Raw genomic sequence first — 16087 nt, 5'->3', positions numbered from 1 at the left:
CCAAGCTTCTCGTCCCTTTGTCAGCCTCGAAGCCTGATCAGCTTCGGGGACTACTGTCGGAGTAAATGACCATGGGTAGCCTAGCCGGCTCCCCCTGGCCCTTCTGAAAAAATTACGAGCCGATCCAGCCCTCAAGAATCCAAGACGTGGGGCCGCCTTCCCCTTGCCGGCTGTCTCCCAGGCCGACTGTCGGAAGGCGGCCCGGCTTTAGCCCTCATGAAGAAAGCCGCGGGAGGGCCGGCTCCAAGAAGCCGGCCGCAAGAAGCCGACTCCCACAAAGCGGTCAAGATCGTACCCTCGAAGTCTGCATCCACATAACGGCAACGTGACGGGGCGTGGCTACGGTAAAGCCTGCCACCCCCGAATCCCGGGACACGCCAGGCATAGTGCACCGTACGGGGTGACCATGACCCGTCCGGCGCGGCACTGTTGCCATGATGACCCTGATGCCACCCACGACGGGCTATCAGCGCGGCCCATGGGCGGTGGGCCCCTTCAGGCAGAGAGACACCCGAAGGTAGCCAAGCCTCCCCCAGTCGGCCCAAGACGGGGCCGGCTCCCCATAGCCGGCTTGCTTCCTCCCTCGAAGAAGACGCCCCATTAAGGAGACAAGACGAGGCGTGGCTACAGCGATCGCCCGCCGGGCGGCAGCACTGTAGCCACGCTTACCTCGGCGAAGCCCTCGTCACCAGGTTTGAGGCAACAGTGACCAGCCGCCGACAAGGCCCTTGACAGTGGGGCCTGCCTGTCGACCAAGGAGCCGGCAGCCAGCAGGACCCACTAGCCGGCGGGCCCTAGCAGCCGGCGCAGAAGCCGGCGAGCGTAGACACAGACGGCTAGGGCCCACGCCCAGCCGGATTACCATCGTACCCCCGGGGGGTGGGCCTATATAAACCCCCCGGGGCACCCATGCAAAGGGTTGATATAAGTTAGTTTTAGACACCACATAGAGAGGAGAGGAGAGCTAGTCGTGCCCTTCTTCTTCTTCTCGCCAAACAGCTCAAGGAGCATCTTGTAGCCACTCGTTCATCTAGTGATCATGCGGAGACCCCGCAGAGCAGCAGTAAGGGTGTTATCTCCTCGGAGAGCCCTGAAGCTGGGTAAGATTCGCCGGCGTGCATGTCTTTGCCTCATCCCGCTTCCAGGCACCGGCGACGTCTTACTGGCTCCCACAATGATAAGCCACCCGTTGGCATATGTCGCACCTACCACCCGACACAAACTGTCGCCCCCAAAATTCTTTGTGGGACAGAAAACCCTCACCATCCCCACATCACAAAAGCCCTCACCCCGCCCGCCACCCCCTCCGGTATGGTCCCCATTCACACCTGCACAAGCTCCTCCGTGTCTATGCCATGGCACCGCCTATCGCAGCGGTAAACACTTAGCTTGACGCCTGCCGCCGCCGCCAGGCTGCCGGCAAAGCCCGCCGCATTTCACCACTTCCTCTTGCCGCCACCTATCGCCATCGACTTTCTCGACACTGCTCGAGGTCGACCAAGCTCCGCTCGGTTGGGGAATCTGTCGTACTGAGGGTTCTTTCTCATGGACGATAAGGTAACTAATTTAATGAGATATTATCTCATCTGTTATCCCAGTACATCTGCCTCCTTTAATCACCCGACGGAAATCATTGTGAATTCATTATTATTCGAGCAGATTTGAGGGTTTTCTTTCATTCATAGAATGTACAGTGCGCCGACACTTCAGGACTTTGCGACTTCCGCCAGAGATTCCATCTCACCGTACCAGATAACTTGAGGACGTGCGCGATATGTTCAATCTCACCCTAAATCGGTTGGCACGGCCTACTTTCCTGAACATATTCTAAATATTGCTACATTTGGATAAAAGGTGCCACATCCACCATATATGTCAAAGGGGATTTTTTCCCTCTTCTTTCTATATTAGGCAAATTAATGATGTATTGTTCTTTCCATTACTCTCATATTTCCATGACATCATGTTTACCCTATCTGTTTAATTATAGATTTTCGTCCTTCGATTTCAACTGATGTATAGTTCTTTCAATTTGGGCCCATATTTGCATGTTACCATATTTTCTTTAACAATCCTACCATTTTCTGCAGAACATCCCTTGCTATGCAATAGATTATGTAGTGCACAATTTTCCCTTTACATAGATCAAGGCTCCACGGATGTCATACTGCACACAAACCATGGATTTACAATCATTGCTACTGTAAGACTTGATGAATGTGGTGACTCCTATTTTGGCACTGGCTTTTGGAAATAAATTGCAAAGTTTTATGTAGTGGAAGCTGGCACTAAAATTGACTGCACATAAAAGGGCCTGGTCATGAGATATATGCTAACTTCCCCGACAAAATCATCCGTCCAAACTTTGTTCGAAGTAAGTTTTCTTTTCAACTATCTACATATGTTGACTTACCCAGCAATGTCAAATGAATTGTGTGGTATTTAAGCAACCAATTGTTATTCCCTTTTCTTACTATATTCCTACCTAATAACTTCTAGTTACCAATACACTTTTCTATTGCCCTGTTTTAACTAAATATTCCTTGTACTCCCATTTCTATCAGAAAGCGTCGCTGACAAGGAGACTCTGGAGGTGGAGAACGGGGCTGCCAACAAGCGGAGGCGGGGCGGGCTAGAACCGCAAGCTAATCCAGCAGGCCTAGACTTCATCAGCAGCTCCCCGATGATATGTTGATAGTCATCATCTCCCTCCTCCCAATCAAATATGGGGCGCGGACAACCGTCCTTTCCTGACGGTGGCACCCCCTATGGAACTCCAGCCCTTTCGACCTCATCGACACCCACGAGCTCTGCCATGGCTATTGCAAAAGCTTGGATGCATTCTCCAAGATCCTCGGCAGTCACCTTGGCCCAACCAAAGGCCTTACAATGGGCAAGTTCCGTTCCAACGGCAAGGACCGAGCCAAGCTGGACAACTGGTTCCGATCCCCCACCCTAGATCATCTCGAGGAGCTCACTTCTGATGATGGGCATATGCTGTCGCTTCCAACGTCCGCACTCCGCCTCACGCCCATGCTGTGCGTCGCCAAGTTTAGGAACTGTCATTTCCCGCCCCTTAATGACGTGCCCGCTCTTATTCGACCACGACTGAAGCACCTTGAGCTCGTCGTCGTCTACCTCTCAAACAGTGACATGGAGCACCTTCTCCGTGGTAGTAGTGCACTTGAGTACCTTCGTCTTCAGGCAATCAATGGGTTGAGTACCTTCCACATCACCTCCATGACTCTCCGAACTATTTATGTGTGTTGCTGGTGTGGCAGGAAGACATCACAAGACATCACAAGATGTGTCCCAAGTTGCTGGTGCGGCAGCAAGGCCCTACCCCCTGGGCGCGCCCCCCTGCATCGTGGGCACCTCGTGTGCTCTCCGGACTCCGTTTTCTTGCACGATACTTCTTTTGGTCGGTAAAAATTCATTATATAATCTCTCGAAGGTTTTGACCACCGTATCACGCAAATATCCTCTGTCTTTATTTTGAGTTGTTTCTGCTGCAGATTAGAGCAATATGTCATCCCAAGATTCAGAGGGAGAAAGCTATGTGGCTGATTACCTTACAGATCAGAAGGTCTACGTGGACTTGGAGCATTGTGGTTGGACCAAGGAGGAAGAAGAAGACTATGAGCCTAGGGGAAAGGAGGAGATGAGCTTAGATGAAGATGAAGTCCCATTACCTCAACCTGGGGACATGCATGTGGAGTTCAAAAAGTCAAGCCTCCCCAATAGAGCAAAGAAACCTAATATCGAGTTTATCCCTTTTCGTCTCTTGCGGGAGAACAAATAAGAACTATGCAAAAAGGTATTAAGCCTTGAGCGGGAGATCGAGGACCTAAGGGAGCAAAATTATATCCTTAAGCGCAAATTAAGGAAGAAGTGCACGCCATCAACAGCTCCATCACCATCTCCGAGGAAGGAGACATAAACACATGGGTATGGGCACTCCCCTTGGCAACTGCCAAGCTTGGGGGAGTGCCCGGTATCGTATCACCATCACAATTTCATCTTTACCGTTTTTCTTAGTTCGATCCTTTTGGTAATATCTTGATCTGGTAGAATAAAAGTTTTAGTATGATCTGGTCTTGAGTTTTGCTTTATGATCATTCTATGTAATCAAGTCCGTGAGCTATATATAATAAAGATTAGTGTTGATTCAAGGGCTTGATCACTTTACCATGATCTTGAGGGAATAAAATAAAAGAAAAAGAATAAAAAGAATTAAAGGGATCATGTGGATCTTATGGAAAGTAATGACTTCACATATAAAGAGTATGATGAATAAAAGTTGTTGAGAGTTGACAAACATAGCTTTGGTCATCGTTGCAATTAATAGGAAGTAATAAAGAAAGATAGGTTTTCACATATAAATATACTATCTTGGGCATCTTTTATGATTGTGAGCACTCATTAAAATATGACATGCTAAAGAGTTGGTGTTGGAAAAGGAAGACAACGTAATGGGTTATGTTTTCTTACATCTGAGATAGATTATATTGTCACGTATCATCCAACATGTTGAGATTGCCTTTCCCTCTCATGCTAGACAAATTCTATGCACCAAGTAGAGATACTACTTGTGCTTCCAAATATCCTTAAACCTAGTTTTACCATGAGAGTCCACCATATCTACCTATGGATTGAGTAAGATCCTTCAAGTAAGTTGTCATCATTGCAAGCAATAAAAATTGCTCTCTAAATATGTATGATTTATTAGTGGGAGAAAATAAGCTTTATACAATCTTGTGATGTGGAAGAAATAAAAAGCGACGGACTGCATAATAAAGGTCCATATCACAAGTGGCAATATAAAGTGACGTTCTTTAGCATTGAGATTTTGTGCATCCAACCATAAAAGCACATGACAACCTTTGCTTCCCTCTGCAAAGGGCCTATCTTGTATTCTTGTCTTATACTTCATGCAAGAGTCACGGTGATCTTCACCTTTCCTTTTTTACATTTTATCCTTTGGCAAGCACAGTGTATTGGAAAGATCCTGATATATATAGCTAATTGGATGTGAGTTTTCATGAACTATTATTGTTGACATTACCCTTGAGGTAAAAGGTTGGGAGGCAAAACTATAAGCCCCTATCTTTCTCTGTGTCCGATTAAAACTTCATAACCATAAATATCGCGTGAGTGTTAGCAATTGTGAAAGACTAAATGATAGTTGAGTATGTGGACTTGCTGAAAAGCTCTTATATTGACTCTTTCCGATGTTATGATAAATTGCAATTGCCTCAATGACTGAGATTAGAGTTTGTTGGTTCTTAATGAAGTTTATGGTTCATACTTGAAATTGTGAATGAATTGTTACTTTAGCATAAGAGATCATATGACAATATCTATATATATATATATATGTTGTTGTTATAATAATGATCATGATGCCCTCATGTACGTAGTGTATTTTATCGGCACCTCTATCTCTAAACATGTGGACATATTTTTCGATTTCGGCTTTTGCTTGAGGACAAGTGAGGTCTTAGCTTGGGGGAGTTGATACGTCCATTTTGCATCATGCTTTTATATCGATATTTATTGCATTATGGGCTGTTATTACACAATATGTCACAATACTTATGCCTATTCTCTCTTAGTTTACAAGGTTTACATGAAGAGGGGGAATGCCGGCAGCTGGAATTCTGGCCTGGAAAAGGAGAAAATATTAGAGACCTATTCTGCACATCTCCAAAAGTCCTGAAACTTCAAAGAGCACGTTTCAAAATATATAAAAAATATTGGGCGAAAGAAGTACCAGAGGGGGGCCACCCATCGTCCATGAGGGTGGGGCGCGCCCCCTGCATCGTGGGCCCCTTGGCAGCCCTCTGATGCCCATCTTTGGCTATATGGAGTCTTTCGTCAAGGAAAAAATCATAAGCAAGCTCACGGGACGAAACTCCACCGCCACGAGGCGGAACCTTGGCAGAACCAATCTAGGGCTCCGATGGAGCTGTTCTGCCGGGGAAACTTCCCTCCGGGAGGGGGAAATCATCACCATCGATCCTCTCATCGGGAGGGGGTCAATCTCCATCAACATCTTCACCAGCACCATCTCATATCAAACCCTAGTACATCTATTGTATCCAATCTTTGTCTCAAAACCTCAGATTGGTACCTGTGGGTTGCTAGTAGTGTTGATTACTCCTTGTAGTTGATGCTAGTTGGTTTACTTGGTGGAAGATCATATGTTCAGATCCATTATGCATATTAATACCCCTCTGATTATGAACATGAATATGATTTGTGAGTAGTTACGTTTGTTCTTGAGGACATGGGAGAAGTCTTGCTATAAGTAGTCATGTGAATTTGGTATTCGTTCGATATGTTGATGAGATGTATGTTGTCTTTCCTCTAGTGATGTCATGTGAACGTCGACTACATGACACTTCACCATTGATTGGGCCTAGAGGAGGGCATTAGGAATTAATAAGTAGATGATGGGTTGCTAGAGTGACAGAAGCTTAAACCCTAGTTTATGTGTTGCTTTGTAAGGGGCTGATTTGGATCCATATGTTTCATGCTATGGTTAGGTTTACCTTAATACTTCTGTTGTAGTTGTGGATGCTTGCAATAGGGGTTAATCATAAGTGGGATGCTTGTCCAAGGAAGGGCAGTACCCAAGCACCGGTCCACCCACATATCAAATTATCAAAGTACCGAACACGAATCATATGAGCGTGATGAAAACTAGCTTGACGATAATTCCCATGTGTCCTCGAGAGCGCTTCCCTTTATATAAGAGTTTGTCCAGGCTTGTCCTTTGCTACAAAAAGGATTGGGCCATCTTTCTGCACCTTATTTACTTTTACTATTTGTTACCCGTTACAAATTACCTTATCACAAAACTATCTGTTACCGATAATTTCAGTGCTTGCAGAGAATACCTTGCTGAAAACCGCTTATCATTTCCTTCTGCTCCTCGTTTGGTTCGACACTCTTACTTATCGAAAAGGCTACGATAGATAACCTACACTTGTGGGTCATCATGATCACATCAGGGACTTCAAACAACCTTCGATACATCAAAACACATAAACTCATAATACCGATCGTCATCGAACGTTAAGCGTGCGGACCCTATGGGTTCGAGAACTATATAGACATGACCGAGACTCATCTCCGGTCAATAACCAATAGCGGAACCTGGATGCTCATATTGGCTCCCACATATTCTACGAAGAGCTTTATCAGTCAAACCGCATAACAACATACGTTGTTCCCTTTATCGTCGGTCTGTTACTTGCCCGAGATTCGATCGTCGGTATCATCATACCTAGTTCAATCTCGTTACCGGCAAGTCTCTTTACTTGCTCCGTAATGCAACATCCCGCAACTAACTCATTAGTCACATTGCTTGCAAGGCTTATAGTGATGTGCATTACTGAGAGGCCCAGAGATACCTCTCCGACAATCGGAGTGACAAATCTCAATCTCGATCTATGCCAACTCAACAAACACCATCGGAGACACCTCTAGAGCATCTTTATAGTCACCCAGTTACGTTGTGATGTTTGATAGCACACTAAGTGTTCCTCCGGTATTCGGGAGTTGCATAATCTCATAGTCATAGGAACATTAAATAAGTTATGAAGAAAGCAATAGCAACAAACTAAATGATCGTAGTGCTAAGCTAACGGATGGGTCAAGTCCATCACATCATTCTCTAATGATATGATCCCATTCATTAAATGACAACTCATTTCTATGGTTAGGAAACTTAACCATCTTTGATTGACGAGCTGGTCAACTAGAGGCATACTAGTGACACTATGTTTGTCTATGTATTCACACATGTACTAAGTTTCCGGTTAATACAATTCTAGCATGAATAATATATATTTATCATGATATAAGGAAATATAAATAACAACTTTATTATTGCCTCTAGGGCATATTTCCTTCAGTCCCCCACTTGCACTAGAGTCAATAATCTAGATTACATAGTAATGATTCTAACACCCATGGAGTCTTAGTGTTGATCATGTTTTGCTCGTGAGAGAGGCTTAAAAACGGGTCTGCAACATTCAGATCCGTATGTATCTTGCAAATCTCTATGTCTCCCTCCTTGACTTGATCACGGATGGAATTGAAGCGTCTCTTGATGTGCTTGGTTCTCTTGTGAAATCTGGATTCCTTTGCCAAGGCAATTGCACCAATATTGTCACAAAAGATTTTCATTGGACCCAGTGCACTAGGTATGACACCTAGATCGGATATAAACTCCTTCATCCAGACTCCTTCATTTGCTTCTTCTGAAGCAGCTATGTACTCCGCTTCACACGTAGATCCCGCCACGACGCTCTGCTTGGAACTGCACCAACTGACAGCTCCACCATTCAATAAAAATATGTATCCGGTTTGTGACTTAGAGTAATCCAGATCAGTCTCAAAGCTTGCATCGACGTAACCATTCACGACCAGCTCTTTGTCACCTCCATAAACGAGAAACATCACCTTGGTACTTTTAGGTATTTCAGGATGTTCTTGACCGCTATCGGTGATCCACTCCTAGATTACTTTGGTACCTCCCTACTAAACTAATAGCAAGGCACACATCAGGTCTGGTACACAGCATTGCATACATGATAGAACCTATGGCTGAAGCATAGGGAATGACTTTCATTTTCTCTCTATCTTCTGTAGTGGTCTGGCATTGAATCTGACTCAACTTCACACCTTGTAACACAGGTAAGAACCCTTTCTTTGCTTGATCCATTTTGAACTTCTTCAAAACTTTATCAAGGTATGTGCTTTGTGAAAGTCCAAAGCGTCTTGATCTATCTCTATAGATCTTCATGCCTAATATATAAGCAACTTCATCGAGGTCTTTCATTGAAAAATTCTTATTCAAGTATCCTTTTATGCTATTCAGAAATTTAGTATCATTTCCGATCAACAATATGTCATCCACATAAAATATCAAAAATGCTACAGAGCTCCCACTCACTTTCTTGTAAATACAGGCTTCTCCAAAAGTTTGTATAAAACCATATGCTTTGATCACACTATCAAAGCATATATTCCAACTCCGAAAGGCTTGCACCAGTCCATAATGGATCGCTGGAGCTTGCGCACTTTGTTAGCACCTTTTGGATCGACAAAACCTTCTGGTTGCATCATATACAACTCTTCTTTAAGATATCCATTAAGGAATGCAGTTTTGATATCCATTTGCCAAATTTCATAATCATAAAATGCGGCATTTGCTAACATGATTCGAACAGACTTAAGCATCGCTACGGGTGAGAAGGTATCATTGTAGTCAACTCCTTGAACTTGTCGAAAACCTTCCGCAACAAGTCGAGCTTTGTAGACAGTAATATTACCGTCAGTGTCACTCTTTTTCTTGAAGATCCATTTATTCTCTATGGCTTGCCGATCATCGGGCAAGTCAACCAAAGTCCACACTTTGTTCTCATACATGGATCCCATCTCAGATTTCATGGCCTCAAGCTATTTTGCGGAATTGGGCTCATCATCGCTTCCTCATAGTTCGTAGGTTCGTCATGGTCAAGTAACATGACCTCCAGAACAGGATTGATGTACCACTCTAGTGCGGATCTTACTCTCATTGGCCTGTGAGGTTCGGTAGTAACTTGATCAGAAGTTTCATGATCATCATCATTAATTTCCTCACTTACTGGTGTAGGAATCACTGGAACTGATTTCTGTGATGAAGTACTTTCCAATAAGTGAGCAGGTACAATTATCTCATCAAGTTCTACTTTCCTACCACTCATTTCTTTCGAGATAAACTCCTTCTCTAGAAAGGATGCATTCTTAGCAATGAATATCTTGGCTTCAGATCTGTGATAGAAGGTGTACCCAACAGTCTCCTTTGGGTATCCTATGAAGACACATTTCTCCGATTTGGGTTCGAGCTTATCAGGTTGGAGCTTTTTCACATAAGCATCGCAGCCCCAAACTTTAAGAAACGACAACTTGGGTTTCTTGCCAAACCATAGTTCATACAATGTCGTCTCAACAGATTTAGATGGTGCCCTATTTAACGTGAAAGCAGCCGTCTCTAAAGCATAACCCCAAAACAATAGCAGTAAATCACTAAAAGACATCATAGATCGCACCATATCTAATAAAGTACGATTACGATGTTCGGACACACCATTACGCTGTGGTGTTTCGGGTGGCGTGAGTTGCGAAACTATTCCGCATTGTTTCAAATGAAGACCAAACTCGTAACTCAAATATTCTCCTCCACGACCAGATCGTAGAAAATTTATTTTCTTGTTACGATGATTTTCCACTTCACTCTAAAATTCTTTGAACTTTTCAAATGTTTCAGACTTATGTTTCATCAAGTAGATATACCCATATCTGCTCAAATCATCCGCCAAGGTTAGAAAATAACGATACCCTCAGCGAGCATCAACACTCATCGGACCGCATACATCAGTATGTATTATTTCCAACAAGTCTGTTGCTCGCTCAATTGTTTCGGAGAACGGAGTCTTAGTCATCTTGCCCATGAGGCATGGTTCACAAGCATCAAGTGATTCATAATCAAGTGATTCCAAAAGCCCATCAGAATGGAGTTTCTTCATGCGCTTTACACCAATATGAACTAAACGGCAGTGCCACAAATAAGTTGCACCATTATTATTAAACTTATATCTTTTGGCTTCAATACTATGAATATGTGTATCACTACTATCAAGATTTAGTAAAAATAGACCACTCATCAAGGGTGCATGACCATAAAAGATGTTACTCATATAAATAGAACAACCATTATTCTCTGATTTAAATGAATAATCGTCTCGCATCAAACAAGATCCAGATATAATGTTCATGCTTAACGCTGGCGCCAAATAACAATTATTCAGGTCTAAAACTAATCCCAAAGGTAGATGTAGAGGTAGCGTGCCGACGGCGATCACGTCGACTTTGGAATCATTTCCCACGTGCATCGTCACCTCGTCCTTAGCCAATCTTTGCTTAATCCATAGCCCCTGTTTTGAGTTGCAAATATTAGCAACAGAACCAGTATCAAATACCCAGGCGCTACTGCAAGCATTAGTAAGGTACACATCAATAACATGTATATCAAATATACCTTTCACTTTGCCATCCTTCTTCTCCGTCAAATACTTGAGGCAGTTCCGTTTCCAGTGACCAATCCCTTTGCAGTAGAAGCACTCAGTCTCAGGCTTAGGTCCAGACTTGGGCTTCTTCACTTGAGCAGCAACTTGCTTGCCATTCTTGTTGAAGTTCCCCTTCTTCCCTTTGCTCTTTTTCTTGAAACTGGTGGTCTTGTTGACCATCAACACTTGATGCTCCTTCTTGATTTCTACCTCCACAGCCTTTAGCATTGCGAAGAGCTCGGGAATTGTCTTATCCATCCCTTTCATATTATAGTTCATCACGAAGCTTTTGTAGCTTGGTGGCAGTGATTGATGAACTCTGTCAATGACACTATCAACCGGAAGATTAACTCCCAGTTGAGTCAAGTGATTGTGGTACCCAGACATTCTGAGTATGTGTTCACTGACAGAACTATTCTCCTCCATTTTACAGCTGTAGAACTAATTGGAGACTTCATATCTCTCAATCCGGGCATTTGCTTGAAATATTAACTTCAACTCCTGGAACATCTCATATGCTCCATGACATTCAAAACATCGTTGAAGTCCCGGTTCTAAGCCGTAAAGCATGGCACACTGAACTATCGAGTAGTCATCAGCTTTGCTCTGCCAGGTGTTCATAACATCTCGTGTTGCTCCTGCAGTAGGTTTGGCACCTAGCGGTGCTTCCAGGACGTAATTCTTCTGTGCAGCAATGAGGATAATCCTCATGTTGCGGACCCAGTCCGTGTAGTTGCTACCATCATCTTTCAACTTAGCTTTCTCTAGGAATGCATTAAAATTCAACGGAACAACAACACGGGCCATTTATCTACAACAACATAGATATGCAAAAGACTACCAAGTACGAAGTTCATGATAAATTAAAGTTCAAATAATCATATTACTTAAGAACTCCCACTTAGATAGACATCCATCTAATCATCTAAGTGATCACGCGATCCATATCAACTAAACCATGTCCGATCATCACGTGAGATGGAGTAGTTTTCAATGGTGAACATCACTATGTTGATCATATCTACTATCTGATTCATGCTCGACCTTTCGGTCTCAGTGTTCCGAGGCCATATCTGCATATGCTAGGCTCGTCAAGTTTAATCCGAGTATTCTGTGTGTGCAAAACTGGCTTGCACCCGTTGTATGTGAACGTAGAGCTTATCACACCCGATCATCAAGTGGTGTCTCGGCACGACGAACTGTAGCAACAGTGCATACTCAGGGAGAACACTTATACCTTGAAATTTAGTGAGAGGTCATCTTATAATGCTACCGCCGTACTAAGCAAAATAAGATGCATAAAGGATAAACATCACATGCAATCAATATAAGTGATATGATATGGCCATCATCATCTTGTGCCTTTGATCTCCATCTCCAAAGCACCGTCATGATCACCATCGTCACTGGCTTGACACCTTGATCTCCATCGAAGCTTCGTTGTCGTCTCGCCAACTATTGCTTCTACGACTATCGCTACCGCTTAGTGATAAAGTAAAGCAATTACATGGCAATTGCGTTTCATACAATAAAGCGACAACCATATGGCTCCTGCCAGTTGCCGATAATTGTGTTACAAAACATGATCATCTCATACAAAAATTTATATAATCACGTCTTGACCATATCACATCACAACATGCCCTGCAAAAACAAGTTAGATGTCCTCTACTTTGTTGTTGCAAGTTTTACATGGCTGCTACGGGCATAGCAAGAACCGTTCTTAGCTACACATCAAAACCACAACATAGTATAGTGATTGCTTTTTGATCTTTAGAAAGAACCCTGTTCATTGAAACCGATTCAACTAAAGTTGGAGAAACAGACACCCACTAGACATCTGTGTGCGAAGCACGTCGGTAGAACCAGTCTTGCGTAAGCGTATGCGTAATGTCGGTCCGAGCCACTTCATCCAACAATACCGCTGAATCAAGAATCGACTAGTGACAGCAAGCAATATGTATATACCCACGCCCACAACTCCTTTGTGTTCTACTCGTGCATATAACATCTATGCATAGACCTGGCTCAGATGCCACTGTTGGGGAACGCAGTATTTCAAAAAAAATCCTATGATCACGCAAGATCCATCTAGGAGATGCATAGCAACGAGAGGGGAGAGTGTGTCTACGTACCCTCGTAGACCGAAAGCGGAAGCGTTAAGAAACGCGGTTGATGTAGTCGAACGTCTTCGCGATTCAACTGATCAAGTACCGAACGCATGGCACCTCCGCGATCTGCACACATTCAGCTCGGTGACGTCCCTCGTACTCTTGATCTAGTTGAGGCCGAGGGAGAGTTTCGTTAGCACGACGGCATGATGACGGTGATGATGAAGTTACCGATGCAGGGCTTCGCCTAAGCACTACAACGATATGACCGAGGTGGAAATATGTGGAGGGGGCACCGCACACGGCTAAGATCAACTTGTGTGTCTATGGGGTGCCCCATTCCCCCATATATACAAGAGTGGAGGAGGGGAGGGCCGGCCCTCATAGGGGGCACCCAAGGGGGGAGTCCTACTCCCAGTAGGACTAGGTTTCCCCCCTTCCCTAGTTGGAGTAGGAGAAGAAGGAAGAGGGAGAAGGAGAAAGGAAAGGGGGGCCGGCCCCCCACCCCAATTCGGATTGGGCTTGGGGGGCGCGCCCTCCACCTGGCCGCCTCCTCCTCTCTTCCACTAAGGCCCAATAAGGCCCATTGACTCCCCGGGGGGTTCCGGTAACCTCCCGGTACTCCGGAAAATGCCCGAACTCATCCGGAACCATTCCGGTGTCCAAACATAGCCTTCCAATATATCAATCTTTATGTCTCAACCATTTCGAGACTCTTCGTCATGTCCGTGATCACATTCGGGACTCTAAACAACCTTCGGTACATCAAAACACATAAACTCATAATACCGATCGTCATCGAACGTTAAACGTGCGGACCCTATGGGTTCGAGAACTATGTAGACATGACCGAGACTCATCTCCGGTCAATAACCAATAGCGGAACCTGGATGCTCATATTGGCTCCCACATATTCTACGAAGATCTTTATCGGTCAAACCGCATAACAACATACGTTGTTCCCTTTGTCATCAGTATGTTACTTGCCCGAGATTCAATCATTGGTATCATCATACCTAGTTCAATCTCGTTACCGGCAAGTCTCTTTACTCGTCGTAATGCAACATCCCACAACTAACTTATTAGTCACGTTGCTTGCAAGGCTTATAGTGATGTGCATTACCGAGAGGGCCCAGAGATACCTCTCTGACAATCGGAGTGACAAATCCTAATCTCGATCTATGTCAACTCAACAAACACCATCGGAGACACCTGTAGAGCATCTTTATAGTCACCCGGTTACATTATGACGTTTGATAGCACACTAAGTGTTCCTCCGGTATTCGGGAGTTGCATAATCTCATAGTCATAGGAACATGTATAAGTTATGAAGAAAGCAATAGCAACAAACTAACGACCATAGTGCTAAGCTAACGGATGGGTCAAGTCAATCACATCATTCTCTAATGATGTGATCCCGTTCATAAAATAACAACTCATGTCTATGGTTAGGAAACTTAACCATCTTTGATTAACGAGCTAGTCAAGTAGAGGCATACTAGTGACACTCAGTTTGTCTATGTATTCACACATGTACTAAGTTTTCGGTTAATACAATTCTAGCATGAATAATAAACATTTATCATGATATAAGGAAATATAAATAACAACTTTATTATTGCCTCTAGGGCATATTTCCTTCACCATTGGGGGCTCATCCAATCGGCGTGCAACAAATGGCATGGGATCGTCAAGGAGTTCGCGGCTCGCCCGGAGAGCGGAGCCAACATTGAGGATCAGGTATGGCATGCCGGTCTCCTACTCCTTCTCGCCGTGCACCCCCGCCAATTGTTTGTTCCTCGGTGCAGCTGCTGCGCATATTCGCCATGTATCGCCAGGACAGCAGCGACCAAGAATTCAAGTACCTCCACGTCTTCAAACGGATCGAGAAGTGCGAGAAGTGGGCGGATGTCCGGTGCACCCTTGCCAAGGCCAAGGAGACCTACAAGCCGGACGCGCCGACGCCGGGCGCGGGCGAGGGGCGCCCCAAGGGCAACAAAGGGGCCAAGAAGGGGAAACACGCCGACTCGGCTACCGCGCGCGTACAGGAGTCCATCGAGCATTGCCTCGCCGACGCACAAGCCCGGGCCGCCCTACGTGAAGAGAAGACCGAGGCGCGGTGGTCGGCGTTGATGACGAGCAACGCCGTCAAGCTCAACCTACTCCGGACCAACGTCGCCGCGAAGAAGAGGAACACCGACCTGGCTTTCCTGCTGGGCAAGGCGGACATGCTCCAGAGCAACGACGAGGCAGTCAAGGCGTGGTACTTGGCGGAGCGCGGCCTCATCCTGAACCAGCTGCCGTCGACGACGCCGCCAACTCCCACGCCCACGCCGACGACGACGCCAAGTCCGAGCGATGATGCCTCCACGCCGCCCAGCGGCACGGAAGCCGTGCCGACGCCGCCCAGCATAGAAGCAGCTCCGGCACCGCCAAGCCCGCGCACGCCACTCCGTCGACGCCGGAGGATGAGCCCGCCGTGTGATGCGGTGTACGCCCGCCCTTTCTTTTTTGTACGCCGAACTTTTTCATTCGATAGCCGAACTATGGCAAGATGATCGCCGAACTAGGCCGATGTGATCGCGGACATGTGGCGTTTTTTTGTGAGCGGGAATGACCAAGTTTGAATTTGCCACAGCTTGGGGGGCACCGCCTGGGGGCGTGGCTGGGAGCTAGGTCGCCCCCAGGGGCCAATCTAGCGCCGGTTCATCCCCAGGCCGCTCTTTTTCGGCGCCCTGGGGGGGCGAACTACTGGAGATGCTCTTAGCTCACTGATAACTATAAGGAGAAATGCATAATGATGTACTCCCTCTTCCCCAAAATATAAGGCGCGATTGACTTTTTACAGTCTTTGAT

General features: G+C 45.3%; 1 protein-coding gene across 1 annotated transcript in view; it reads left to right on the top strand.

Moving 5' to 3' along the window:
* LOC147975254 (uncharacterized) overlaps nt 1-15789 on the top strand; it is a 70217-nt gene extending 54428 nt beyond the window's left edge. Inside the window, exons 3-4 of the mRNA XM_087520331.1 lie at nt 14860-14971; nt 15040-15789. Of these exons, the coding sequence (XP_087376457.1) occupies nt 14860-14971; nt 15040-15789 (862 nt within the window). The remainder of the gene's footprint in view (nt 1-14859; nt 14972-15039) is intronic.
* Nucleotides 15790-16087: the final 298 nt, after the last annotated feature.

Source organism: Triticum urartu, chromosome 4A, assembly GCF_056163025.1.
Source record: "Triticum urartu cultivar PI428250 chromosome 4A, HENAU_Tu73, whole genome shotgun sequence".
NCBI lineage: Eukaryota > Viridiplantae > Streptophyta > Magnoliopsida > Poales > Poaceae > Triticum > Triticum urartu.
The sequence above is the reverse complement of the archived record's forward strand: the minus strand, read 5'-3'. Positions and strand labels throughout refer to the sequence as shown.